This window comes from Rhipicephalus microplus, chromosome X (genome assembly GCF_043290135.1).
Source record: "Rhipicephalus microplus isolate Deutch F79 chromosome X, USDA_Rmic, whole genome shotgun sequence".
NCBI classification, from domain to species: domain Eukaryota; kingdom Metazoa; phylum Arthropoda; class Arachnida; order Ixodida; family Ixodidae; genus Rhipicephalus; species Rhipicephalus microplus.
This window is the reverse complement of record NC_134710.1, coordinates 22,675,654-22,702,816: the sequence shown is the minus strand read 5'-3', so window position 1 is coordinate 22,702,816 and position 27,163 is coordinate 22,675,654. Positions and strand designations below refer to the sequence as shown.

Genomic DNA, 27,163 nt, shown 5'->3' with positions numbered 1-27,163 from the left:
TGACGTTCTGCCCTATATGTTAGGGAATTAAGCAATGATCGCATGCTTTTCGTCTTATGAACAGTGGCAGATTGCCATGATTTGAGAATGACGGCCCTATGCACTCTATAGTATCCTTATTCGTTGGGGATAGACCCACAGATGTGACATAAGATATATCTTGCTTAAGCGTTGACACGCATCAGGAGGTATACATTCCTCAATCTTAAAGAAAGTGTGATAGCATAGTATCTAACCATATCACGCTACCAGTTTGATTTATATGTGGGGTGTAACGTCCCAAAACCACCTTATGATTATGAGAGACACCGTATTAGAGGGCTCTGGAAATTCGGACCACCTGGAGTTCTTTAACGTGCACCCAAATCAGACCACACAGGCCTACAGCATCACGCTACCAGTTTGAGCATCCAGGAATAGAAATATGAACACTAACTTTTTTGCTCTGCTTTATCATTTTTGCTCTAGTGTAAATTATACCTGTGACAACTTTCTTTGGTGGCTGTATGAAGCAGACAGCGTCGTAAACATGGAAAATTTCAAAAATCTAAGCGGTGTGAATGACTAACTGCGGCCCGTGATTGAATAGTGATTCTCGACGGCAGCACATTCTGCGAAGCGTCTAAGGGACTTAGCAGCCATGTTTAGACTATGAAGCAAAAGACCAGGTACATTATTCACTGAACAATCTACTATATTACAGTATGGAAGAACGTATAGAATAAACAAACGCTAGTGAATAGTAACACAAAACTTACGGGAAACCTTTTAATCGAAGTCGTCGTGGGCACGCTAGGCTCGGTTGTGGGCCGAGTCAACACGACTGTAGATGGAACGACGGCGTTTGTGACAGCGTTTGGTGATGAAGCATTCTTATCTGAAAATTTGAGGAAAAATATGAAATTAAGTAGAATATATTCTACTGTTTCTACTTCTGATAGCATTTTATGTAGCCTGAACGAAGAATCCAAGAAGATAGCACAATATATTGCTTGAGCTTTACGCCTTAAAACCTGTGGGAACCGCGCTCATCAAGACAGTGTCACGTGTTGCGCAGTGGCAGTACGCATGGCCACTTGCACAGTTTAAAAGGGGCAGCCTGCGCAATGCCCATGGGCGAGGAGGTTGGCCGCCTGGAAGCGCGGACGCTGCCACCCGCGCTGGCCAATGGCTGCTTCCCGAGACAATGGTCGCCGCCTCACTGCCCCGAATACCTGGACCCACCCAGACGCATGAGTCGTATAGCTTTAAATAAATCATCGTTTGTTGATACTTGAAGCCTCCACCGTCCTGGCTTAACTATACGGACGGGATGCAGAAAGCCCATCAACCATGAAACAATTACGAGGATTGCCAAAGTGCGCGACTCCTAATTATTTTTTTCCCTGCTGGGCTAGGCGCATAAAAGCTTTATCTGCAATAATGTACCAAAACTAACACACAAATTTAGTAATGTTATGTCTAACAAAGAAAAACAGCCCTTAAATTTCCACTCGTTTCCTTCATTTATTGTGTACGAATGCGACTCGTGCCATGAGAGACCCCTTAGGTCCGTATCCACAAACGACCCTCGACTTGAAACCCGACCTCAAGGGATCCTTGAGACTGTTCACGTTGCAGAAATCGCAATACGAAACACTCCTGAAGGATTCCTTCTAGTCAAGTTTCGAGTCGAGGAGCGTGTGTGAATACGGGCTTTAGTGAAGGTTTTCTGATGATTCCGACCACCTGGAGGTCTTCAACGTAGACTGACATCACACACTACACGGGCCTCGCATTTCGCCGCCACCGACGTGCGACCGCCGTGGTCATGCACCGATATACAAGTATGCAGGTGTCCTTGCATTTCGTCACGATTGGAGTGCAGCCGCCGTGGCCAGGAACGAAATTCGTGACCCCAAGCGGTACTGATGGTAGGTTGGCCCCAAGCGGTACTCATGGTAGCTTGGTAGCTTACTCACGGTAGCTTGGCCTTACGGGCCTTACGGGCCAAGCTACCATGAGTAAGGGAATCAAGCTTTATTGTCAACGATGGTCACAAAATTTATTTCGTGACTTACGTGACCAGTTATCGCTATATTCTAGCACACGATTATTGTGAAAACAAGCTTAGGAGCCAGGGTGCAGCTTACAAGTCCACAGTTATGTGCGCGTAAACAGCAGCAGCGCAAGTACTGTGAATATGATTATCAATAAAAATATCTTGCTCCACAAAAACTACCATAAAAACTACATACGATGCATGAAGTATTGAGATAACAGAATACAGTACGTAGAATACATTACAAGCACAACAGAATAGTTAAGATTAGTTAAGATAGTTAAGAATAGTTAGGTTAAGAATAAGTTAAGAAAGTAGTTCAAAATAGTTAAGATACGAAAGTCCTGTGCTATAAGCGATGAATAAGACAATGGTAAATATAAAGTGCTTCAACAAATTTACCCTGCAATCCGTAAATGTTGATTAAAAAATTAGATGAACCCAGTACTCTCAAACATAGTTCCATTCGTGCGAACGAAGCAAGTGAGCGAGTAGCGGCGCGATTTGTCGCGTTTGAATCAGGTCATGATCTTCGGCCCCAGTAAATCCTGCGTGAGCGTGCTACGCGGCAGAATTTAGGGGGATTCTCCAATGTATTCACCATTGTTAACCACACCTCCGTTAATTTGCAATCTACATTTAAAGTTTGAAAGATACTTCTAGCGTCAGCGCGAACGCTGTAAAAGTGTTAATGATCATATTTAAAGCAAGCTTCTGCTAATAGGTGAGAATTTAATTGATCGTACCCTTTTCTTTCTCTCGTTACGCTCTATCGCTATTGCGTTGACGCATCTGCACACAATGCTTGCAGGTATTGTTGTGCGATATTGCTAGTCAGTGCTCTTCATGTTTCCTTGTATTGGCCTACCGTATTATCATTTCCAACTTATTTTAAATATGCCCTGATTTGATTGATATGTGGGGTTTAACGTCCCAAAACCACCATATCATTATGAGAGACAACGTAGTGGAGGGCTCCGGAAATTTTGACCACCTGGGGTTCTTTAACGTGCACCCAAATCTGAGCACACGGGCCTACAGCATTTAAAGATGCCCTCTGCAGAATGAAGGCGCGTCCCAATGACCACCACTTTGTGTGCCATATTACGCCTATTTTTTGTCACTCTTTTCAACCCTCTGCCATCCCTGGCTATAGTTCCCCCATTCTGCTGCTCTGACTGACCAACGGTTATCTGTCCTTCGCATTACGTGACTTTCCCAGCTCCACTTTTTAATGCCATGGCGGCAATCCTTCGCGTTCTTCAATTCATTGTTTTCTGTTCCCATCTCGTAATGCTATGCCTATCGTTTTTATTTCCATTCCATCGCACTCTGCGTGGTTTTCCACTTGTTGAGTTTGTCCTTGAGTCCATTTAACATTTTTATACAATCGCGTGCCACAACACATGACGCTCCCCCCCCCCTTCCTGCTAGCCAAATGAGCATATAGCTTGCTGTTAAATGACGTTGCTACGCTATAATAATGTCCCGGATAAGTCAGCTCACTTGAATTAGTGACATCATTTTTGTGGAGAACGAAGAAACAAAACAAACGCACGCAACGAATTGAAACAATAAAATCCGTGGCTATGACGAAGCTTTCGCAGTGAACGGTGCATGCTTCCAAATCTAAAGCTCATGACCACGGTGCATGGGCATAGAAAACTGCCTAGACAGCCAACAAAATTACGCAATCCTCACCTCTGCAAATGGGTGCCGGGTGAGGAGTCCATGTGACTTGGACGCCGTCATGAATGGCACAGCGAGTAGCCACCCGCTGTTCGAGTTTGTAGCCCTTTTTGCAGAAGAAACGACACCGGCTGCCCCAGTGTCGGCCACGGCTGCAGCGCACACCTCCGTGCTGCGGTCGCCGTAGTGCTGGACAGCGACGCACTGCGAACAACAATGAAAAAAATACAATCATAAACGCAGAAGACTGACTGGCCGCAGAGCTGCTTAACTTTTATAAAGCTTGCAACAGCAGCGGCCTCGTCAGAAACATGTTGTGGACTAATTTAGCTGGCGAACATATCAAAAACACGGCCGAATAAGCATCTGTAAGTATGCTTTTTTGATATCCGCGATGAGGACCACCGGGTTTCATCGAAAGATGACCAGCAGTTGCACAATATCTACTCCCAGACTCGTACCCTTGAACAAGACATCATTCAGGCAGGTATGGCCAGGCTCTTGCGAGGCAGCGTCAAACACCACCCGAAGTTTTGTCGTAACCGCCTCTCTTCGTATGACGGCATGATGAGGCATATAATACACATTTTCTCTTGGTAGTGGCTCTCCTTCAACTCGCTCTGCGTGCTCCTCGTTAAAGTATGCCTTGATGATCCTGTCATACTGCTTCAGGAATTCGGGCTGTGGTTTAGATAGATTTGTGGGGTTTAACGTCCCAAAACCACCTTATGATTATGAGAGACGTCGTAGTGGAGGGCTCCGGAAATTTCGACCACCTGGGGTTCTTTAACGTGCACCCAAATCTGAGTACATGGTCTTACAACATTTCCGCCTCCATCGGAAATGCAGCCGCCACAGCAGCCGGGATTTGAACCCGCGACTTGCGGGTCAGCAGCCGAGTACCTTAGCCACTAGACCACCGTGGCGGGGCTCGGGCTGTGGTTTGAACCTATTTAATTGTGCTTGCAGCCAGCGCTCCGCCATCCATCGATTGTCACCGCCGGCAGGTATTCCTGGATCTTTTAACATCAGTGGCACCTGGTAGCGCCCGTTTAGCTTGATAATTCCCTATTCAAATGCCTCAAGTTCTGGTGGATGCTTGCTCTTTTCCTCAGCAGGCGCCTTGATCCCCATGACGTCGAGACGCCACATCGCAGAAAGATCACCGTCTGGAACAAACTTCGTGCTACAGTGCAGAATTGGAGCGCTCGTGGATGCTGAAATTCTCTCGCGTTCCATGGTACCCTGAACGGTCCAGCCAAACTTGATTTCGACGGCCGTTAGGTTGCTGGTTAAATGATCAACCCTTCCAGTCGCGACCTTCCAGTAAGCGTCGGAACCAAGTAAGACGCTTACTTTCTCTGGGTGCCAGGAGTCGGGATGAAAGATGTTTGCAGCATCAATAGTTCTTGTCACACAAAAGCTGAAAAACATCAGAACTGAGCGGCGGGCTTGTGACTGCACACACTTCGGGTACCTCCAAGGCCTCCACGGTTATGGCTATGTCCCTACGTTGGCCTCATAGCGTCAAAGCTACCCGTCGACAGCGTTTTACTTCGCGGGGCTTCGAGTAGCCGAACGTAACAAAGGAAAGTTCTTCGGTTCCGATAACCGAGCACCTGAGATCCTTTGAAACATCTGCTCGGATAAATGTGCGCTGACTGCCGCTGTCAAGAAGAATGCGCACGAGACGCTTTCGGGACCCACACTCGATCCAGACTCGTCCTGTTTGAAGAAGAACAGCGTTGATTCCGCTAAGGACGCTTGGAGCTGATGTTACTGAAGGCGTGCTAGTGCCTCGCCTGGCGATGCGCGGGTCGTCCTGGTTCACTGTCGTCGCGTTTGTACAGCTTGGGGCTGCCTGTGTGAACAATTCACAGAGGATAGTGAGGTGTCGTTGGTTGCACTTACTACAGGTGATGCTGCGTGCACGTCGACAAAAACGTGCCTTGTGGTTTTGCAAGCCGCAATGGTACCAGCATTGAGCCGTGCGCAACCGAGCCCGTTTTTCCTCAGCCGAGAGTTGAACAATGCAGTCCGCGATGGTGCGCTGACAACTGCTGCGTAAAGGGCAAACCTCATCCGTAACTGTAACATATTCGGCAGCAAGTGCGGACGCCGTAGGCAAATGTCCCATCGGTGCCGACGGAGGTTCGACCTCTTCAGGTCGCGACCGTGAGAAACCAGACGCCGTTTGTTCTGGCCTGCTTTCCTCCCGAACCCCAATCTAATGCACAAAAAAATTGAGCAATTCAGCAGCCTGGTGAGCTTTCTGTTGAGGTTTCATGATGCCGGACGTTTCCTGCGGCGCTTCCTGCACCTTCTGGCGGTAGAGAATCGCAAGATCGACCGGCAGACACTTCATCAATACGTGGTTGAGGACCACGTTGTACTGGTCAGGTGGGACGCCCAACCTGATCAACGCGGCGACTCGGAAGTTGACCTTGTCGTAGAGCAGGCGAAGCTTCTCCACGTCTGCCGACGACTTGACCAGCGCTAAGGCAAGCAGGTGGTCAACGTGCTCGTTGACAAGCAAGTCGCGTCGACCAAATAGTTCTGTCAAGATCTTGATCGCGATGTTGTAATTATCCTCGGTTAGTCGGATGTCCTCGTTTGCTCTCTTTGCTGCACCGCTCAAATACGACTGAAGGTACTTGAACTTCTCGATCTGTAAAGGGTCTTCATTCATGTGAATCGTGGCACCAAAATGGTCCCAGAAGGACTGCCAATCGCGAAGTGCGCCGGAAAACGTGGGGATCTGTAGTTTGGGCAGGACCACCGTGCGATGACGCGGCATCGTTCCTTGACTGGGTATCGTATCGGCTACTCGAGAAGAGTCACTGACCTGACTCTTGGCTGTGGTGCTGGCACCACCGGCGTCGGCGTTGGGTGATCTAGCCATTGACCTCACAGCATTCGTTACTGTCGCCTTGTTTGCGGCCTCGCGGAGGAAGAAACGCCCTCTGGACGCGGCGTAAGAGACGCTTCGGTCGTACTCTTCCGCTACCTCGAGCTCTTCCTCGTAGTCATTGTCGTCAGTCGCATTGAAGATTTCTTTGTTTAAGGTGACGAATTCAGCGTTCTTCTTAGTGAGGTAGGCAACGTGGGAGTCGACCTGACTGGCATCGGGAATGGAGGCTTGCAGCTCGTCGGTCAGGAGCGTGATAGTTCGTGTGACGCTGTCCCTGACGACGCCACGATTCTTGCGCAGCCGCTCCAACGACGCCATCGGAAGTAGAAGTCTTGGAAGGGCGTTACCGGGGGGTTTTCGGCATCAAAAAGATGTCGCGTGCTGAAGACCCGAGCCCTACACCAAGAACGTCCTTTTATTCCGACAGCTCATGCCTAACTTCCTCTTCCGTTCTCCTGCTCGTTGTCGCGCGGCCGCAATCATCCGCAACAGGCCTCTCACCAGTTCACATAAAAAATTGTGATTGCACAATGAAATTTCTTGCGTGCCCAATAAACAGCGTTGTACCAGAAGAATTTTTTACATTGCTTCATTGTATACGAGCCACGAAACCATAATGCGATGAGGCAAGCTTGAAACCCTTGCCATTCACGCTGTGTAGCCAAGCGCCATTCCTTCCATCCCCTCTTCGGTGTCGAAGCAAGAGGATCACATGATGAATACGCATCAACACGTCGCGCGCATGCGAGGTCCCATGACATGTTGGCATGTCCGCGCATGACATGTCCGAGGCTGCTTGTGCACATACGTCATTAATGTGTTGTCGTTTTGACGTTCTCGGTAATGTATTGCCTGTTTTAGTTGCGAAGCAGTCCCCCGATGGCACGTTCACGTTGCTCTTCTGGAACTCGTTGCTCGACTCGTCGCACTAAAGCGAGAAGCTCGGCTTTTTTAGATGCGAAGCAGCTTATGGTGGAGTTCAATCCGGTGCTGTGCAGCGTGACCACACGTACTGCACATGCGCAACAGCTGGCCCGAGCAACGCCAAAGCGCGCTCACGCTCCCGCCTATGTAAGGGGCTGAGTAAGCCGCTGTGGCGACTCCACCTGACACTTTCTCACCAATGAAGCAATGGCGTCGGGAAACGAGATTCTGCAGACGCGCGCTGAGCCAACGCGCTATATCCTAGTCAGAACGCGCTGACACGCGCTAGCGCGTTCGGAGTTGCGTAAGTGGCCGTGTAAAAGAATGCGACTTTTTTCTCTTACACTCTCTCAGCAATCACGTCATGGCGTCAGGGAACGAGATTCTGCAGACACGCGATGAACGCACGCGTTGTATTCTAGTCAGAACGCGCTTACACGCGCTAGCGCGTTCGTGACCGCGTAAGTGACTGTGTAGAAGGTTGTGGCTTCTCTCTTTTACACTTTCTCAGCAATCACGTGATGGCATCAGGAAACAAGGATCTGCAGACGTGCGATGAACCCAGGTGCTCCCGCGTGGCGAACTCCAACAAGAGTTCGGGACGAGTAACAGCAACATAAACTAGAGTGAATTCATGGTGTGCTCCCCTTGCAAGGATGGGATAGCATTGGGCAGGGGGCCCGTAGTGAACAGAACTTTATGTCTACCCATGCGCTACTTCGCACGCTATTCATGGTTCCGCTTAGTGGGAGATGGTGTAACATTTGAAGGACAGAGCCGCCAGGTTGAATATCTTTGGAAAGACTGGCACAGATCATGTGTCTTTACCGCGATATGCCGCGTCGCACCAGAGGTAGCTGTCAGAGACAACGCACCAGAACATGCCAAGCGTTGTCATGGCTGGCGCCGGCACGACATGGAACGGGGAGAAGACGAACGCATGTGAAACGCCGGCCGATTAGTGTATAGCGCATTGTGGCAATTCCGAAAAAAATAAAAATATCAATAAAACAGCCACATTCCGTTTTACTCACATATATACCCTGAAATAGTTCTCGCAATGCCGCGTGCTACACTCTCAATCAGGTCCCGTTTAAAGTGTTACGACACGGGACATTTTTCGTCCGGTTTCTGGATATAGCCAGCATTTAACCAGGACCCAATTAAGAGTCTGCGGTGAGCGACGACAGAGCCCCAATGTATATATAAAGCAGCGATATAAGAGCAGGATTATTATTTGTTGTACGTCACCCCTTCCACCTTGGGGTGCGACCCCATGCAAAAAAAAGAAGGAAAGCGACGTTCGTTTTGAAATTTCACGTCTTTCTGCAACGTCTAACGTTGCAAATACTGCCATACATTATCGTGAGCACCCAGTGCATGCACCACACTTGCGAGTTTCAAGCATAGTTAGAATAAAGCTAGTTCACGATAGGAGAGAAATAGGCACTACGCGATTACAACCGGCTAGCACGAGACATCTCTCACTTCTGATCTTTTAGCAGTATGCCCATCTGCTCCTGTGCTGACCTTCTCAACCACAACGAAAAGAAAAAAAAAGACTAAGGAGTGAATAGGGTTGATTCGATGGTGAACAGTTGACTAGCCATGCAAAAGGAAAGGCTGTGATCTGCAAACCGTGCACGAAATTGACGGCTACGTTGAATCATTGGCGCCTTTGTGCTGTCATAAACAACATTTTTTTTTGCTTCTTGTCGTAGATATTTGTCACGCACGTCTTTGTTTGAAATTCTTTTATGTAAAAATGATTGCGCCTATATGATTTAGGAAGCCTCAAACGGCGTTTTACTTGTCTGTTTTCAGCGCCTAAAGTGCGCTTTCAAGTTAGTGCCAAGAAATAGAGCCAGAGTTATCACATAGTGTCATAGTTACCAGCTGCAGGCGCACTTAAGCGACGAACATGCCCCCATGTCTTCTGCTACATCTAGTGCTAGCCTAAAATTTCCCAAATAATGCTTTTTTCTTCTTTACAGCATCTTTACAAATCATAGTCGGCCAGATGATGCACAGCGCACGTATAACAATAGTGGTAAAAGATCATTACATAGATATTACATGAATAAAAGCCAAATGCGCATATTTTTCGCCCTCGTCGCTTCTAGTTGTTGAAGCACAGTTAACCGATTTTTACCCCGAAACTGCGAAATGTGGGGTCGTAAAACTTTGTGTTACAACCACACGCACTAAACAGGTTATTGCTATCTTAACGTGCCACTTAAATGCATGTGTTTGTATACATTTTGACATAGCTTCACAACACTTGTTCCCTTCGGCTATTGGCACGCAAACGAAAGGAAAAAGGAAGTTATCGATTGCCACCGACCATCATTTTCGAGTCTTAATTATGCATTATAAACTGCCCATTTATTAACTGCAAATTTTCCACGTGCCAAAAAAAAGGTGGGGGTTGATAATGCAAACAAGGTATCTGCCAAATTCTTACGGACTGTTGCTATGCTGATCACATTCGATTACTTGTGCCAGTCACGAAGCACTGTGGTCTTACGCACAGGATGCCAATGAAGTTACCACCACACCCGTGCAATGCCTGTTTGAAGATACAACTATACGCGCTTCATTCACTATGCTTTTGAGCCATCGCTTATCGTCACGTATGATAACTTCGCTGCCAAAGGGCCATGGCTCGTGCCAAATGAGGCGCCATGAGCGAGGATAGCTTGAGTGTTAACGGCTCATCACCTATTGCGCAAGCTACCACACAAAAGGATCTGCCAGAATAGCTACGCCACGCTGCGTTTACCATAAACAAGTCAGCCCCTTCACGACGGCCACAAGCAGGACATGATGGTATGATATGAAACAAATAAAACCAGCGTTTGCTCAACTGACTTCACAAACGAATCCACGGAACTCACGAGAGCTCACCTTTGACCCTTAGCTTGTAGTGACAGCTCTGCGGGGCCATGCCTGGCGCCTGGAGTGTAAAGCTCATCTGGTAGACACCCTCCATCACAAGTGAGCCCGGCTGCGGCCCTACGGTGGCTGTAATGTGCACGTCCCCTGGAAGAGACATACGCCTAGAGAATGGAGCTCAGCGCTGCTGCGCCCTCAACCTGACCCACCTGGAGCATGGACGCAGCCGAGGCTTGGGCACCTCGGCGCACGTGAAGCCGGGCCCCACCCACACGGTGCGGTCCTTCGGGCAGCGGAAGCACGGCCGCAGTTGGGAAGGTGTCACGGCGTTGGCCGGTTCCACAGCGATTAGCACTGCACGCACACAAAGCCTGTCTGAAGGTTTCGCGACGGCAAAAGCCTTTACTGTATGACAGCTGAGTTCGGGCACATGTACATTTTAACGTCAGTGAGTCTGATTGAAGTTGCTGCGAACTGATTTAGGATTCTTATACGGCGTATCTGCAGCTTCGAAGCTCTTAACTTTGAAGGTGATGGTTGTTCTTCAAAAAATTGCGAATTTTGGTACGTGTCATTTTCTATAACGGGGTGTTAGTTTTGGACTCAGGCCGGCTGCTTTCGCTACAAGGGTTTGACAGTGAGCATCAAATAGGCTGTAATCACGACTGGCTCTGAGGGGCATGTGTCCTTGGCGCTGAATGTTCGAACGTATACGACCAAAACAGATAAGAAAATTTTGGAGCCAGATTCCTTGTTAACACTTCTATATTTCCCGAAAAAAAAAATAGCTCATGCTGACTCGCCAGCGAATGCGTAAGGAAGCAAAACGCGTTTAGCATCGTTATAGCTCAACACGAGGTGGTAGTTTCAGTTACGGCCAACCGAGGCGTCATCCCAGTGGGTTGAAATGCAAAAATTAATTTGTGTACAACACCACGGGCCTGTCAAAGAAATACCGCTGCTCGATTTTACCCGGAGAAATAGTGGCGTTTTTCTTTGCAGCAAGAACTGAAACAGCCCAGCTGCAATTGGAGAAATGTCTGGGATGTATTATAAGTGTAAAGTGATCATTATTTTGTAGACTACTGCATGCCCGTATGGCGTGCAAAAAAACAAAAAACAAAAACAACGAGTTGCCCGCACCACCACACGAATAAGGCGGTAGGGCTACTATTTGCCTGATGGATACTTGTTTGTCATGTGTTATTTGTTACACTCGTTGTGTGTACAATAACCTTTACGTGAATTATATGTACACATATATAAGAAGTGCTCGTTAAATTTACATGTCAAACAGCAGCGATATTTACTTAATTAGCTGGCTCTCTGCATATGTCCACATATCACACAAAGAAATGAATTATTTCTGAGGTTTTACGTGAAAACCACAACATGATTATGAGGTGCGCAATAATATAAGACATGGGACAATTTTGATCACCTAGGGTTCATTAGCATGCATTGACATCGCATGAGTTCTTTGCATGTTGTATCCGTATAAATGCGGCCGGGATGGGATTCCCGTCTTTCGACTCAGCACTCAGGCGCCACAAACACACCACGACAGTGTACCACGAATTAACAGAGATCAAAGCGAACAATCTTTTGAATTCAGCAATATCGAGCTCCTTAACGTAAATAGGTGCAAATATTGTGGTCTCTCAAATCTCACTAACTCGATGCGCTTGGAAACTGTAGCCACGAAAGCTATGAATAAATTATTTTCCCGAAGCACACCCACAATGCCATGCTGACCATCACAAACGTAGGGTCATCACATATATAGCATAATATGTTGCATGTGACTTCACATACAAGTTTCGGCATACGTCACACATGCCACACTGCTCCTGGAATACGCCAATCTGGTTACACAAAAAGTTGATTGAACGCAATTGAACAGCACATGTCGGGCTTCTTGGTTGTTCATCATCACAAGGTAAAACAGCTCGCACATCACGCGGAGAGAGGAAAAAAAAAACACGGCGAGGCACGACACTGTGCGAGTTCGTGCTCCTTTTCTTCACCCCCATCAAGTGCTTCCTTTGTCTTGTGATGATGATCGATGAGCTTGAAAACGTTCAGCGGGACGCGGATAGGTTAAATTTGAATTAAAATGTTGTAGGCCCGTGTGCTCAGATTTGGGTGCACGTTAAAGAACCCCAGGTGGTCGAAATTTCCGGAGCCCTCCACTACGGCGTCTCTCGTAATCATATGGTGGTTTCGGGACGTTAAACCACACATATCAATCAATTAGGTTAAATTTGAATTGTGGTCGACTTAAAAATTTCGCAAGAGAGGTATTCATACGAGTAACATAAGTCATACACAACGTTGTCAAAACTTTGCTGTCTAAAGTTTTTATATATGGTACTACGCAACTGCTTTGATATCGATCACACGAAATACACCGGAAATATTAAAACAAGGCAAGCACGACACACAGATAATCTCGTTCTTCAAGAATAATATGTTGTAGCAGCACAATTTTTAGAAGGTCTATAGGAAAATAAAATATTCTCGACTGGCAAACAGTATAGGAACGTTCAATAGATGACTTTTTAGTACTGGTAAAAAAATGTGGTGCTACCTATCATTCATTTTACACATCCTCATGAGATACTTCGCAAACGCATGCAAACTTGTTCTGTATTATTTGCAATTCGATAGAATAAACAAACTAACAACATAAATCATAAATTTAGTTATTGAGAACGTTGGTAAGAGATTTTTGCACTCCTGCCCTCACACCAATGATGTCCAAACTTGAAAAAGCTTAGAAAGCTTTTCTAACACCGTGAAATCACCGCCAGTCGCTGGACCGGAATAATTCCGCGTTGTGATGGCTGGAAATGCCAAATCGCAACATGGCAAGATACAATGGAATCTCGTTGATACGATCTGCTCGGGAGGTAGTAAACAACACACACCATCTGAAAATCATCCAAACCAAGCTAAAAAAAACAGTGTCAAAATGGGCGTACTCACTAGGAAATTCGATAGCTTCGCGAGGCGATTCATATTGACGCAGGGGCAGTGGCTCCTCTACGGTGGAGATTTCTCGCAGTTGCTGTTCAAAATAAGCAGGGCCGCAGTGCGCGGAACGTTGTTCGTGGGCTGTGGAAACGTTCTTCAACCCTTTTGCTACCGAGTTTTTCGGCCTAAAGCGAAACAAAAATAAAGTTGTTTTTTTTTTCCTTTACCTATTGATTCTACGGGTCTTGTAAGATAAAAAAAAACTACTCAAAGCCATTTTATTCGCAAGGTACAGGCAAAATACTTTTTTTTTGTCTAATGCGCAGAGGATGGCCGTCACTGCAGTGCGCCACGCACAAGGCCCTAACCTTTGCAGTCTTCGGTACTGAAAGAGTTTCTTTAAAATTCAGAAAATAAAGTGCATGTGTCCATGAAAAGAAACCTTGGACGCCCAGGTGGGGTGTTTGCCTACATCTAAGGGCATTCACTGCCGATACGTCGAGACGTGGTCGTCGTCCTAATCTGATGATTAACAGAAACTATGCTGCTTTGTGTAGTCACGCTGTCGCACACTCAGTAGGTCTGTAATTTTTATTTCACGGAATTTCGGCAAACGCAGCCCCCCCTTTTTTTTCAACGAAGCTTTTTCGGCACACGCTCACCGCTCACTCACAAAGGAGGGTGCCATTTTGACTTGATTTGATATGTGGGGTTTAACACCCCAAAACCACCATAAGATTATGAGAGACACTGTAGTGGAGGACTGCAGAAATTTCCACTACCCGGAGTTTTTTAACGTGCACCCAAATTTGAACACACGGGCCTACAGCATTTTCGCCTCCATCGGAAATGCAGCAGCCGCTGCCGGGATTTGATCGCGCGACCTGCGTAACTGCAGCCGAGTACCCTAGGCACCGGACAACCGCGGCGGGAAAGGCTGCCATTTACTGATTTCGTTTACTATAATGAAGTGCTTATCGACCAAGCGCATGCTTTCAGCGTGTTTTAATTACTTTTCAATTACGGCGCTGTCTGTTTAAATCACCGAACACTGCAAAATGAATCAGGGTAGCTTAACGGCGGTGCCCATCAATGCTTGTTTCATGGTGGACGAGCCCAGCTTGTCTCCAGTAGGAGTAGTGCTCTTGTTTAGACGAGCTCAGCTCGTTTGTGGTAAGGGAAAAAGTTAAGCTAATATGAAACTCCAATACAAAAGCTAAGGGCTCTAGAAATAAATTGAAGGCCCTTCGCAAACGAATTATCGGCAGGAAAGCTGCTGCTATGGGGCTTCAATTGGTCTAAGAAATGAAAAAAAAGGGGGGGTGGGGGGCAGCTTCGCTTGGCCGACACTGATGAAACAGCGAATCTGGTGGCGTGTTATGGGGTTGGACGAGCTGGTATGATAAGGGTGGTGGAAAGAGTGGCGAGAGTAGCATTGGGCGTAGTGGTTGGGAGTAGTGAATTAGTGGTAGAGGTGGGAGGAGTGGCACATATCCGCGGGACTTACCCACTTCCTGTGGAGAAATACCACGATCCCCGACGGTACGCGAACACAAAAGCCTCGACCATAAACAGCTTCATTGTTAAAAGAAACGTTGCGTACCAAAACGTATATTTCTGGTTCTCATAAACATCGAATAGATAAGATTCCACAGTATACTTTTTATTTAGAACTCTCTTTCCGTGGTTCTCCGACGAAGCGAAACGGTATGGTACTGTACCATTGGCGAAGGCGGTTCCCTCCGAGAAGTGCTCCTGTTGCCGCTGGTGACGTGGCGGCGAGGGTGGTGGCGTCTCTCGATGCCCCAGCAGAGGCCGCAGTGGAGAGTGGCGCGGTATCGTCCACACGTCCACGTAGCCGGTGTAGGGCCCCACGCGGTACCCTTTTCCCGGGTACAGCTTGGCCGCCGAGTGATTGCCGAAGCTGTAGATGATGTCCGGCACCCTGCGACTGTGCAGCCGCCTCCGATGCCGATGTCTTTGGTGTCGCCTCGTACTTCGTCCCGGCGGCGTGCTCTGGGCTACGCCTTCGTAAGGCGTGGTGTGTTCTGCTGGGCGACCCAAGCCGATATGGCTGTCTTTGCCGCTCGTACCTGCGCATACCCCAATCACGGAAGGCATGAACGCGTCACTGAGAAAGAAAACATATATTGATATTCTTTATTTATAGTCGGTATTGTAGATATCTTTAGGTGGTTGTGACAGGCTATAGTGAAGGTAATAAGGACTTGTCACCTGATAATCGGCTAACACGCATAGTACAACGGCGAGCACTGCTCGTCGCTCACTGATTCTAGAGTCTGACCATCGGTAAAACGCGTTGGGCTTTACAAGTGCAAAATCGAAGATTTCAGCAGTACCGTTGTCGCTCGTGTTAGTTGCAGAGTAAGCTCATTTATTCGCGTCGCGCGTGTTACATTATCCGAGAAGGCTAAAAAATTGTTGGGAAGGTTACCAAACGTCCCAGTGGCCACTGTGCCGAGTGCTCATTACATGCGTATAAGGTCAATCACACACACACAAAAAAAACACCAGAAAAAAGCGCGTGACCACACTAAACGAGCACAACAAATGTGTCAGAGAAGTCATTGATAGGCGTACTTGCAAAAATTCGTCACTTTTAACGTACAAGTGTTGTTGCCATAATATTTCTTGAGTGTTGTGAAACTATGCGTCCTGGGCAGCGGCACTAGAACACAGTGTAGCAAGATCTGAATAAAACTCCCTCGAACACTTCCCTTTTATTTTATGTCCAGAGACTGTTTCGAAATTCACGTCCTTTCGCTGCTCACAGGCGCTAGATAAAGAAGCAAGCGCTACATTAAAGAAGGGATAGAAGTGGCACGCTACGTGTTAAGCAGGTCACACAAACTGCAGTGTTTCTGCTGTATGTCATATCAAGCGAAAGCGGGAAATCATCCTGGACATCAACAGCACACGAAAGCATAAAAACACCTGCATCAAGAGAAGGAATGCACAACCGGGAAAAAAAGTACGAACGATTCTCCCGACTGTGAATTGATTTACTACGATAGTAGCCATTTCCCACACAGTGGGCAACCTTATTTTTGTTTCTTTTATTATTTTCTGACGATGTAAGGTATATGCGTCATTCTTATCGGTTACAGTAACGCTTCTTGCGGCTCCCGATACACGTGCGCTTCCAGTATTTCTGCACGGCGAGAAAATATAAATTAGTAATCAACGAACTCCACGATTAGGGCGTCCTCTTTTTCAATATACACAGAGGCACAGCAGACGTGAGTTGTAATACCAGATGATAGAAGTTTTGCTTTTACCTTGTAGAGAAGGTGAAGCTGCGGTGGTGGACTGACGATGACGACACTTGCCGATAACGTGATCTATACACGATATTTTCTTTTTCACGCTGACCGTAAATATAGTGTTGAGTTCTAACTCCTTATGCAGTGACTTAGACGCAGCGACTTTGTCGGTATATAGGCGGTGCAGCGATTTAATTAGCGCACTTGCAGCCCGACACAAGTTGTTTCACGTCAGTTCTTATGTGCTCAAAGTTCGTAGTACATCCACGGAAAGGCAATCTCGGCCACTCTCAGCGATAAGCTAATGATACGCTTTAAGCTCACTAATTTTTTCTGTGCGCAGCAGGCTATATTAAAATACCTTAATTTTAAAAAACGGACACTTCAGAGGATGTAGATCTCTGCGTGGCGTAGAACGCATGAACTTGTAATGTCTATTTATCCTAACAAGCGGCTGAATGTTTAAAACTCTGCACGGTGAGCACTCCAAATTTCCTAGCACAATCTGTCTGTCTTCCTTTCTTTGTTTCCGTCTTTCTTTTTTCTTTTTTTCGTTTGTTTGCGTTTTTTCTGCGGAGTATCGACGTTAAGGTCTTCTTCGGATTGCGTATTCATTTAACCCGGATATTAGGATGTTTGTATAAAAAGCACGCAATTCTAGCTCTTTGTGACGATTAAACAAATTTACATGGTACGATAATACAGCACTGCCCTATACAATAAAGCATAAGTTATTAAATCTGCATCCATATTCCCAGCAAAGCTGGATAACTTACGCGAATTCTGCACACTTTATCGGCACGCTATAAAAGTAGCTTAGGTGAGTGTAAAAAAACACCGACGCACCACGCTGACCAATGTGAAAATTAAAACACACAGAAAAAAAAGGGAGTTTCAGATCCAACAAGAGATTGTTCAGAAGTAAAATTAGGCTTCTCTGTGGGATTCGAAACACTATTTTCTGTGTCTATTCATTTTCACTTTGGTGAGCGCACAGCCTCAAAAATTTTTTACCATCACCATTATAATCCCGCCCAGACGGGCTTACGACAAACTTTATAGTAGCATTGTTTAACAAGTGATTAATTAGAATTTCAGATGTTGGAGGTTGCCGGCGAATCTAACCTAGCGAAATTTGCAGCCGATTGCTTCGCTCGGTATCTTCTTGTCTCACTGTATCGAACTAATGTTCTTTCCAAAGCGACGCGCGGGCATGCTTTTAGAAAGTCGCGCGCAGCGCGACGCAGCTCTGCACAAGCCGGCAGCCTGTGAACCATTTTGCATACAGTGTTGTACCGGATTCCTATATAACGACACCACATTCCAATATAATTGTCACTTATCACCAGTCACATGCGAGGTCTGCAGCGATTAGAAACTTCAAGGGTAGTCGCGACACCCGCTTCCTAAAGGTCCACTGACCATGCGGAAACAATATCACACTGTCACGTGGCGAGCTTGAACGTTGTAGCTTTTATAATAAACATCGACTTTCTTGAGCTCACGACATTTAGCAAATAATGTTTTAGATCTTCAGAGGTATTGCAAATCGGGCTCAATATAGCGTCGCGTAGAGGCTGATCTTGTGGAGTCAAGCTGGTTTAAGCGCTTACCCCTTCCGGGTGTAATATTAGAGCCATTTTTCTCTTGTTAGCCCTTTTGTCACAAATGACTGGTGAGGTGTCAACCATAAAGAATGAAAATGCTTGTTGACAGCTTCTCTCAAAGGATGCTCGTGGTCTCTTGGATTATTCTTCGTTGGCGTAAGTTGCAAAGCAATCTGGGTGAGTCTGTCGGCCGTCTCATTACGCGCTATACCGACATGCGATAGAATCCACTGGAACTTTATATATAGTCCAACATTGTGCAGGTCTTTAAAATTTATTGCGGTCTTTGAGTGCACTGCTCCAAAACCATCTCATGATTTAGCCGCTGCACAGAAGGCTTTGTCCGAAAGCAGCTCGACTTGTTGCTCTCTACAAAGCTGCACTTGTTTCAGGGCTGCCTGAATTGCCAGGTTTTAAATGCTGTCGACAAAGCAACGCAGTCGAGTCACACTGCCCAGGACACCTTTGAAGACGGGGTCACAAGCGCTGCTGCGCTCGCTCCGCGCTCTCTGTCAACCGATCCGCCGGTGAAAACTCAGATAATTGGCGTACTTTTCTTCATTGTATTCAAGCACCGCAGAAAGTACTTCCACTGTGGGTGTGGAGCACACGCGATTGATTAAATGTCGGGGCTTGTTTGCTCAAGCGCAGAAAAGCAGTCCGTGCGTTTTTCATAGAAAGAAAGTGCCATTAGGTCATATAAGCTGATTTGCGTATTAAATGCGAAGCAATTCTGAGCAAAATTTGGCGTCTTTGAGCGTGCGCATCCATGCCATTTCATTCCATTCCATTCATTCCATCCATTCCATTCCGTCTATTTCGTTCCATTCCATTCAATCCATTCCATTCCATCCATACCATTCCATTCCATTCATTCTATTCTATTCCATCCCATCCATTCATCCATCCATCCATCCATTCATTCCATTCCATCCATCTAGCCGCCTACGACTTTCAGCTCTTCTAGCCGTTTTGATGATGGTATCGATACCAAAATTGGTATGGCATGACATGACTGTATGACGAGCATAAGTCGTAAGTCATAACATGAAAAACATAACATGTATGTCATCAATGTCTTTATTTTCATTTAATGATCTTGCTGCTCTTGCGGTGCTCAGTTCACATGACATATTCCAAAACTGGTATGGTACGACATGGCTGCATGGCGAACGCAAGTGACAGACCCTAACGTCGAAATCATGACATGCATGTCATGACTATACGCTCATAACGTGCTCGCGGCCGTTTCGCTAGCTCCACATATACCAAATTTGGTATCACGTGACGTGAATAGACGATGAAGCAGATTTGGGTGCACGTTAAAGAACCCCCGGTTGTCAAAATTTCCGGAGCATCCGCTACAGCGTCTCTCACAATCATATGGTGCTTTTGGGACGTTAAAACCACACATATAAATAAAATCGACGACGAAGGTATATGACACGTTCGAACATAATAATCGTGATATGAAAGGCATGTACGGCATAATTAACGTCCACCTCGTAACGTTGTGCTGATTTCAAAGTGACACATCAACCTTCCTCATTCGTGAATCGATCACCTATCATCAATTTCCACTGTACATGGGATCTGCCAATTTTTCAAACGTGCTGTTGTCACACAGCGAGGATTAATATATATTACTGCAGGCTGTGCAAGCAGCCATCGTAAACTAATACAGCACGCAACTTATTCATGTTTACGCGTACCATTGATGACCATGTCCACGCAACTGAACATTTATACTTCAGTCCGTCTGCCGGAGCAGCTTCTGTAGGGTCGCACACATCATCTTTCCCTGTCATTTCCGAAGCGTCTGCTACCAGAAATACCCATGATTTCATACTTGTTTTTTTTTTTTGCTAAAGAATAGGTTGTGCCTGCGACATTGAAGTACGCTTATTTAATGTTTTTGCCCTAGTTGAAAACAGCTGCTACTCTGAACATTTGTGACGTGGGGAGTTGCTTTTTTTTTATTTGTTCAGACAACGGCCATACATTAGCCACTTAAATTTTGTGGTCGAGTGGTAAAGATACGACGAAAAAAAGAACAAAAACCTCACCACAGGTGGTTGTATTATCGGTCTGAGGAACCGTAATAACTAACTTTGCTTTATTTCATTACAGCTAAACTAGTTCTATTCATGTAAGCAAAGATCATCTAGACTAAAACACGCAAGTACAAGCGCTTTCCCGAAGGAAGTATTTTTTTTTAAATTTTATACCAAAAGAAAACAAAATAGGTTTCAAACGTAATGGCTAAAATGCCACGAAATCCACGAAATGCCACGGATGGAGGGCCACTGTAATGGCCCTCCAACCATCTAATCAGTACGAATGTGTATATAGACACGAATGGCACTCTCACACGACTGCTTGTCTGTCGAAATCCAGTTGTTTTCAACACCACACGACTACCGCAATTGATACACTTTTGGCGGAAGGAAGTACGGTGTCCGCATTGATTATGGAGAAGAGCACAGGCAGCGTCACCTATCTCCACAGGTGGGAAACCTCGATAAGTGAAGCGTCTGCAACACGCAATGACATTTATTTCTTGCTCTTTTTTTTTCCGGGTTACTGCTTACACAAAGCAAGCAAACGCTGGCATGTGCTTGCCAGTTTTATTCCAGTTTCCTCTTGCGGTCGCATTTGTTTGTATTCATAAAACGGCAAACGGTGTGCGTGCGCACACACACGCACACGCACACGCGCACACGCACACACACACACACACACACACACACACACACACACACACACACACACACACACACACGAGCCAAGCCGGGTACTTCTTTAGCAAAAAGTAAGTCGGAGTAGGCCTGCTGCAAATGTATGAGCCTCTAAATTGCATCCTAAAGATACGCGTTTAGTGATACGCCGTTTTTATACACTTCAAACGCCTTCAGATAAACAGCTTAGAAGTGCTCCGCAAAGATAAGGATTACACGCACTAAATCTGAAATGAGTGTGAGTTTCGTTTTTAATTGCAACTAAACACAGACCACAGCTTACCATTAAGTAGAAAATTGCCTAGGAATGGGTGATGCTCTGCATGGAACCTGAAAAAGATAAGCAAAACTTTTATTCCAATCAACTGCTGATAAAATCTCGCTTTCCAAGGACGAAGCGCCTGACACCCGTCGATTGCAAATGCGCATTTTTATGCGTCTCTACGTACGCCGGAAACGTGAGACGAATAAGCAGAAGGGGGAGCACATGTTTTTTTTCTTATTGTTGCCTGAAAATTTTATTGCACCTAACAAATTTTCGATCCAGAACACGATTTGAGTTGCTACAAAACAAACCAACACCGAGTGACAGGTAGGAGAGCAGCTTTTTTTTGCGTTGACTAATATTATTTTCTTTCTCTTTGCGATATTGTGTCACTGAATTTTCATTAAGGTCGGATACCGTTTCATCTCTTATCATTTAATCTCTTATGCTGGAAACTATATAAATTCATTATGTTGGAAGCAAGCAACGACAGAGCGGAGGGATACGTTCTTGTGCTGCAGTTGGTGTTTGATTACAGGCATAATTAACGCAGCCGAAAGTCACCACTAAAAATTAAAAAGAACACTCGGAAAGGCATTTTTATTGTGATTGCGCCTTCGTGCTGCTGTAGCAACGATAAAGGCCTAAACCTAGCGTCTCCTAGTCTTTCTTGTACGCATATGGGTGCTTTGAAGTTCGTAAAATCTCTGCAGTCTTAATTTTGTGATAGCATCGAATGCACACTGAACAACGTAAACCATAAGTGAAGTCCGCGTCCCAATAAAGTCTCTGTAGTAGTGTTGTAGCTAAAGTGCGGCAGCTTAAATTGCTGTAAGTGTTGCAGCTAAAGCTAGGTTCTTCCTCAGCGCAAACAACATTATTCACTGTGGCGGACATGATAAACGGTCTCGATTATCACCGATAAACCTGCTGGTGCATATTGCTTCACTATCACTTTTTTTTTTCATTTCCTGCATGTTAGTGGTGTATGAAGGTTGTACACCGCTCAAATTATGTTTGCTGAGTAGGATTAATTCAAGTAAGAGCAGCAGTTTTGAATATTCAGATTAGCGTAGAAACGGCCGGCTCATTTAACTTCGGTTTTCCAAAAAGCAAAATTTTTTACAAACTGTTCGAGAACCTTATGCAGAACGCGTAATTATTTTCGGCCAGGTTTTCAAGGCAAGCACTCGAACACCTTGGCATTCTTGAAAACTGCAGAGAGTGAGAAACGCCCCACAGTAGGTTTTTACTAAGCAGTTGAAAGATATTTCTTAACATAATTTAGATAATTGGTGAACTATGACAAAGCACACATATCCACCAGTGCAAATTGCGTGCATAGAAAACGAACGATCTCTACTGTACTTTAACCCTAGTAATTAGTTGCGAAGGCTAAACCTCCGTAGAAATAGCGTAGTCAAACACGTTCGGACACATAGAGAATTGAAGAATATCACTCCGGTGGACCTTACCTTCTGAGCTATGTCACTGTGACACACAACACGATCATGCTTGGCTGAAAATACTTCGTTAAAAAAGAACAGACATCTAACAAAAAGGTAAACACTTAGACCAGGAAGGTAAACAGGTAGACGAAAACCGTATAAAGAGACATTGATAAGTAAAGCATGAAATATTTTAAGGCATCCATAGCAACTTTTCTTCGCCTCGCTAAGTTACTAAAACTGAACATAGTGAACCTTTGCGAAATACACTTATTGATGCCTACACGCTGAACATGTTTCTTAGATAGGGTTGAATCTTTCTCCTAGTGCAACCTTTCTCCCCCCCCCCCCCCACACACACACACCCACGCACTCACGTTCGCAAAACAAAAAATACCCCAAAATAACACACGACAACTAAAACAATTTTTTGTGCATTATTAACGGCCCATTTATTATGATTTCCTCATTTTATGAAAGCCTGCCATGTAAAGCTGGAATCATAACAGCAAAACACCGAGTCCTACGAGATTCGCTTAAACAAAGAAATAATGAACAAATTACGGTGGTGGCTTCCTCAATTATTTTTTTCTTCGCAGCGCCCGATACGAACGAGAGGAATGAATTGTGAAGCTCGCCTTGACAGTGCAGTAGTTTGAACGGACTCAAAGTAAGGCGCATAATACGAATATCACTGGCATGCTATAGTGTCTCGATGCACCTTACGCAGCCGATGTGGAACCACGGGCAAAAAGATGAATATGCCGTCGTGCACGTGGAGGTTGTCGTAAAGAATAAAAGTTACTTTCAGTCAGCTCCCTGCGTGTTTTTTTTTTCTTGGGGTCCTCTCTTAAAAGCGTTTTCCGAACGACCTGTATTCATTAACGTTTTTCCAACGGCTTCATTTTCAGGTAACGGTGAGCGATTTTAGCAAACAAAATTTATACTGTATAGTGCAACAAAGAACAAGTTGTCATATAACCAAAATTCCGGCGAGATATAAATTAACAGCCATTCGAGTACACAATTCAGGTAACGGTAGAGAGAATTTCGGGCAACCGCACGCATTAAGGCGATCTTATACCGACGGGAGGCTTTCTTAGAATGCGATGGTATACATAGGCAGAAAGACTTGACAACCGCTGTTTGTCGCCGCACTGAAGACTGACATGCCTGCAACCTAAGATGTGCGTTCTGCACCATGCCAAAATAAGTGATGGTAAACATGGGTAAACATTCTCAACAAAAGTTACACAATCGAATGGCTTACCTTCTGATGTGAGCGTGGCGTTCATGGCGGTAAGGGAACGACACTGCCACCATGGCGGTTGCCACTGCAAGTAAGCACGGAAAAATCGAATCAATGTAGCATTAGTAGCAGTCTTTCGATGCTAATGGCCTCTTTGGCGAGGAAAATAACGGAATCATAACAGCGCCAGACTGTCGCCAACGGCGACCGATTCGTACCGGTAGAACTTCGAGAGAGACCTAAAATTGATGTATTTTACGCCTGGCGAGTTGCTTGGTTTTTAGTTGCTCATTAACTCTTAACTTTTTAGTTGCCGATTTTTGCCGGGAGATGCCCGACAAAAAAAGGGCGCGATGATTATGATTATGACCTCAGAAAATGGCAGAACCCCACTGCGGCATTACTCTGAGAATGAGAGCTATTTAAATCAAAACACAGCGATACAAAATGAATAAAAGAATCCATGAATGAGTAGACCCCCTTGAAAAAGCAAGACAAAGAAAAATCTGTTGTAAGGCAGCAACATAAACTCCTGCAGTGTCTAAAAGTTTGTTCTTGTCAATCAGAGTGGCATCGTTACGTCACAGCCTGATTTTTTTTTTTTTGACCCGGTTGTTCGTGACACAATATGGTTGATCATGTGTATCGACGTCACGGTCGGTGAATCGCAACTGCAGATTGGTGCTATTCTTGACTTATGTACTACGTTATTTACGTATATCAATCATTACTCGCTGGTATATTTATTGTAAGATATAAATAAACATACAAAGTTATGCAAACATCAATAGCACAGTAATGCTTGGTATTGATACAGAACAGCCGCCGCAGCTTTGCTGCATAAGCGAGAAAGACGACGGCGGTTGCTGGTTGTTGTTGGTCTTGTCTTCTAGGCGACAAGACTAGACTGGCGCCATCTTGTTCACGCAGTACACTGATTAATTAAATAACCTAGCCGTAACAATATTGGTAGAGGTACCTACACGTAACAATATTTATTATCGAATCCATAAAAAAGTAAGGATCTCATATACTTAACTACTACTTTAACGGCTTGCCTTATATGAGACACTAGAATGGTAAACGTCCCAATCACTGGACACTTCGCACACTTCGCCTAAACATAAGCATACCTTCCGAGAGTGCCAAACTTTTAGCTTTTACAGCCTTCGTGAGACTTGCTGCCGAATATGCTGACACAGTGTGACTTAAGCATATGAAGTTCGGAGATTATAGAAAGTGCTCAAGTAAGCGCCATAGTCATTATGCTCATTCACAACGAATAGTTTAGTTAAGATTGCTTAAAAATATTTATCAAATTTACTGGTATAAACCTATTGGCATTTGACATTCGTATGAGTAATCATAAGTATGAGCTCTTGCATTTTTTTTTTGTCTGCAGTACTAGAACTGAATACATGAGACAACCACCGCCTAAATTTCTAACAAAAATAGCGGCTTTCACTATCGATACGCAGTCTGTGTAACAGGCAAACATTTTGACACGCTCAGTGTTAGGCTCAATGAATTAACTTTTTTAATGCGTAGCTTTCCTGCCGTGATTTAAAGGTGTTTGATGATTGATTGATTTGTGGGGTTTAACGTCCCAAAACCACCATTTGATTATGAGAGACGCCGTAGTGGAGGGCTCCGGAAATTTTGACTACCTGGGGTTCTTTAACGTGCACCCAAATCTGAGCACATGGGCCTCCAACATTTCCGCCTCCATCGGAAATGCAGCCGCCGCAGCCGGGAATCGAACCCGCGACTTGCGGGTCAGCAGCCGAGTACCTTAGCCACTAGGCCACCGCGGCGGGGCGATTTAAAGGTGTACATATGACAGACGTATTACAGAACATTTAACTTATTGATGTTTATCATTGACGTGTGCAGCAACATTTTTAGTTATGCATTGGTAGGCATTATACACGCTAGCAGTACTACATTTTAATGCCTAATTCGCTTCGTGCACCGTTTTCGTTGGACTTTGTAACCCCTTTATGGCAATCTGTTAGGCTAGCAGTCGATAGTGGCAGTAATGTAAAGAAAAATAAACAGATAACTACATAAATAAATAATTTAATATGCTTTAAGGGCCTGAACACATATTATTAAGCATTGCTTGGGCATTATTTCCGAAACCAAAGTGTTATGCAGTACTTTAACGGAGGGCTCGGTGTCTACTAATGTTCAGGTCTACACCTCTGTCTGCGATTGAACTAGCATTGAATCGTCTCGAAGTGCTGCGAGAAGGCATCAGTCGCTATAAGTTCTGAATCATTATTGAAAGAATGGTACAATATTATAAGAAGAAAGACACGTAGAAAGAGATCGTCCACCATACAGTTATTCGTGGCTCTTTATTGCATGTTATTGGTCCAACTCCTACCTTGCTTTTCCTTTCTTTTTTCTTGTTCAAAAGTGGTGTACTTTCATGGGTCACGAGCAAGGTTAGTCAAGCCAAAAGAGCTTGCTGCACTATGCAGATTTCGCTTGCAAAATGAATGTTGGCACCTTCGAAGGCCGCCAAGTGAAGCGTCGAAGTAGCGCCGCAGACGTCATGCCGGCGTGCACTTTCCTCCTGCATGTGGCAATTTAGTCGCCACCCGGCTGTTTGTGCCAACGGTTCTTCGAAAATTGCGTTTGATAACTCTCGTGTGCCAGTTTAAAGATAATTATCCTCCACTGAAAACACTAATTTAATGAAGCTTTTGATTGTTGACACTTCATTTTTGTAGTTAAATAACACGGCGTCGCAGTCGCTTTCTTGGCGGCATTGAGTCATCTCGAGACCAAAGGACCACGTGCAGCAAAAGCAACGTATTCATTTCAACGTAGTGCGAGGTAAATAAACTTCAATTGATCACCGATAGGTTGACGAAACTTGGTGAGACCAGCAGCGCTCGCAGGACTTGCAGATACTACACGCAACGGCTTTACGCACTGCCACGAAGCGTTACCTCCAGGTCATTGCCACCGGCAGCAATTGGTCGGCGACAGAAAATGGCCCATATACTGAAGGCAGCCCTTCAATGCGTGCGAAGTCTACGACGTGGAAACTACCACCAGATGGTGTATCGTATTAATGAAATTTGTCATCGCGCTGCTGATCAAGGACACGACATTGTTTTACAAT

At 45.3% G+C, this 27,163-nt stretch overlaps 1 protein-coding gene across 4 annotated transcripts in view; it reads right to left on the bottom strand.

The window, feature by feature from the left end:
* The window catches only part of LOC119175723 (uncharacterized), a 194,346-nt gene that overhangs the window by 102,859 nt on the left and 64,324 nt on the right, over positions 1–27,163 (bottom strand). For all 4 annotated transcript variants that reach the window (XR_012888133.1, XM_037426674.2, XM_037426673.2 and 1 more), the window contains exons 2-8: positions 24,049–24,112; positions 21,349–21,395; positions 15,158–15,529; positions 10,670–10,814; positions 10,473–10,624; positions 3,743–3,934; positions 759–877 (exon numbers count right to left, since the gene is read on the bottom strand). Coding sequence is in view for 3 of the 4 variants with exons in the window: in XM_037426674.2 (XP_037282571.2) it covers positions 759–877; positions 3,743–3,934; positions 10,473–10,624; positions 10,670–10,814; positions 15,158–15,529; positions 21,349–21,395; positions 24,049–24,112 (1,091 nt within the window). In the remaining variant the exon portion in view is untranslated. The remainder of the gene's footprint in view (positions 1–758; positions 878–3,742; positions 3,935–10,472; positions 10,625–10,669; positions 10,815–15,157; positions 15,530–21,348; positions 21,396–24,048; positions 24,113–27,163) is intronic.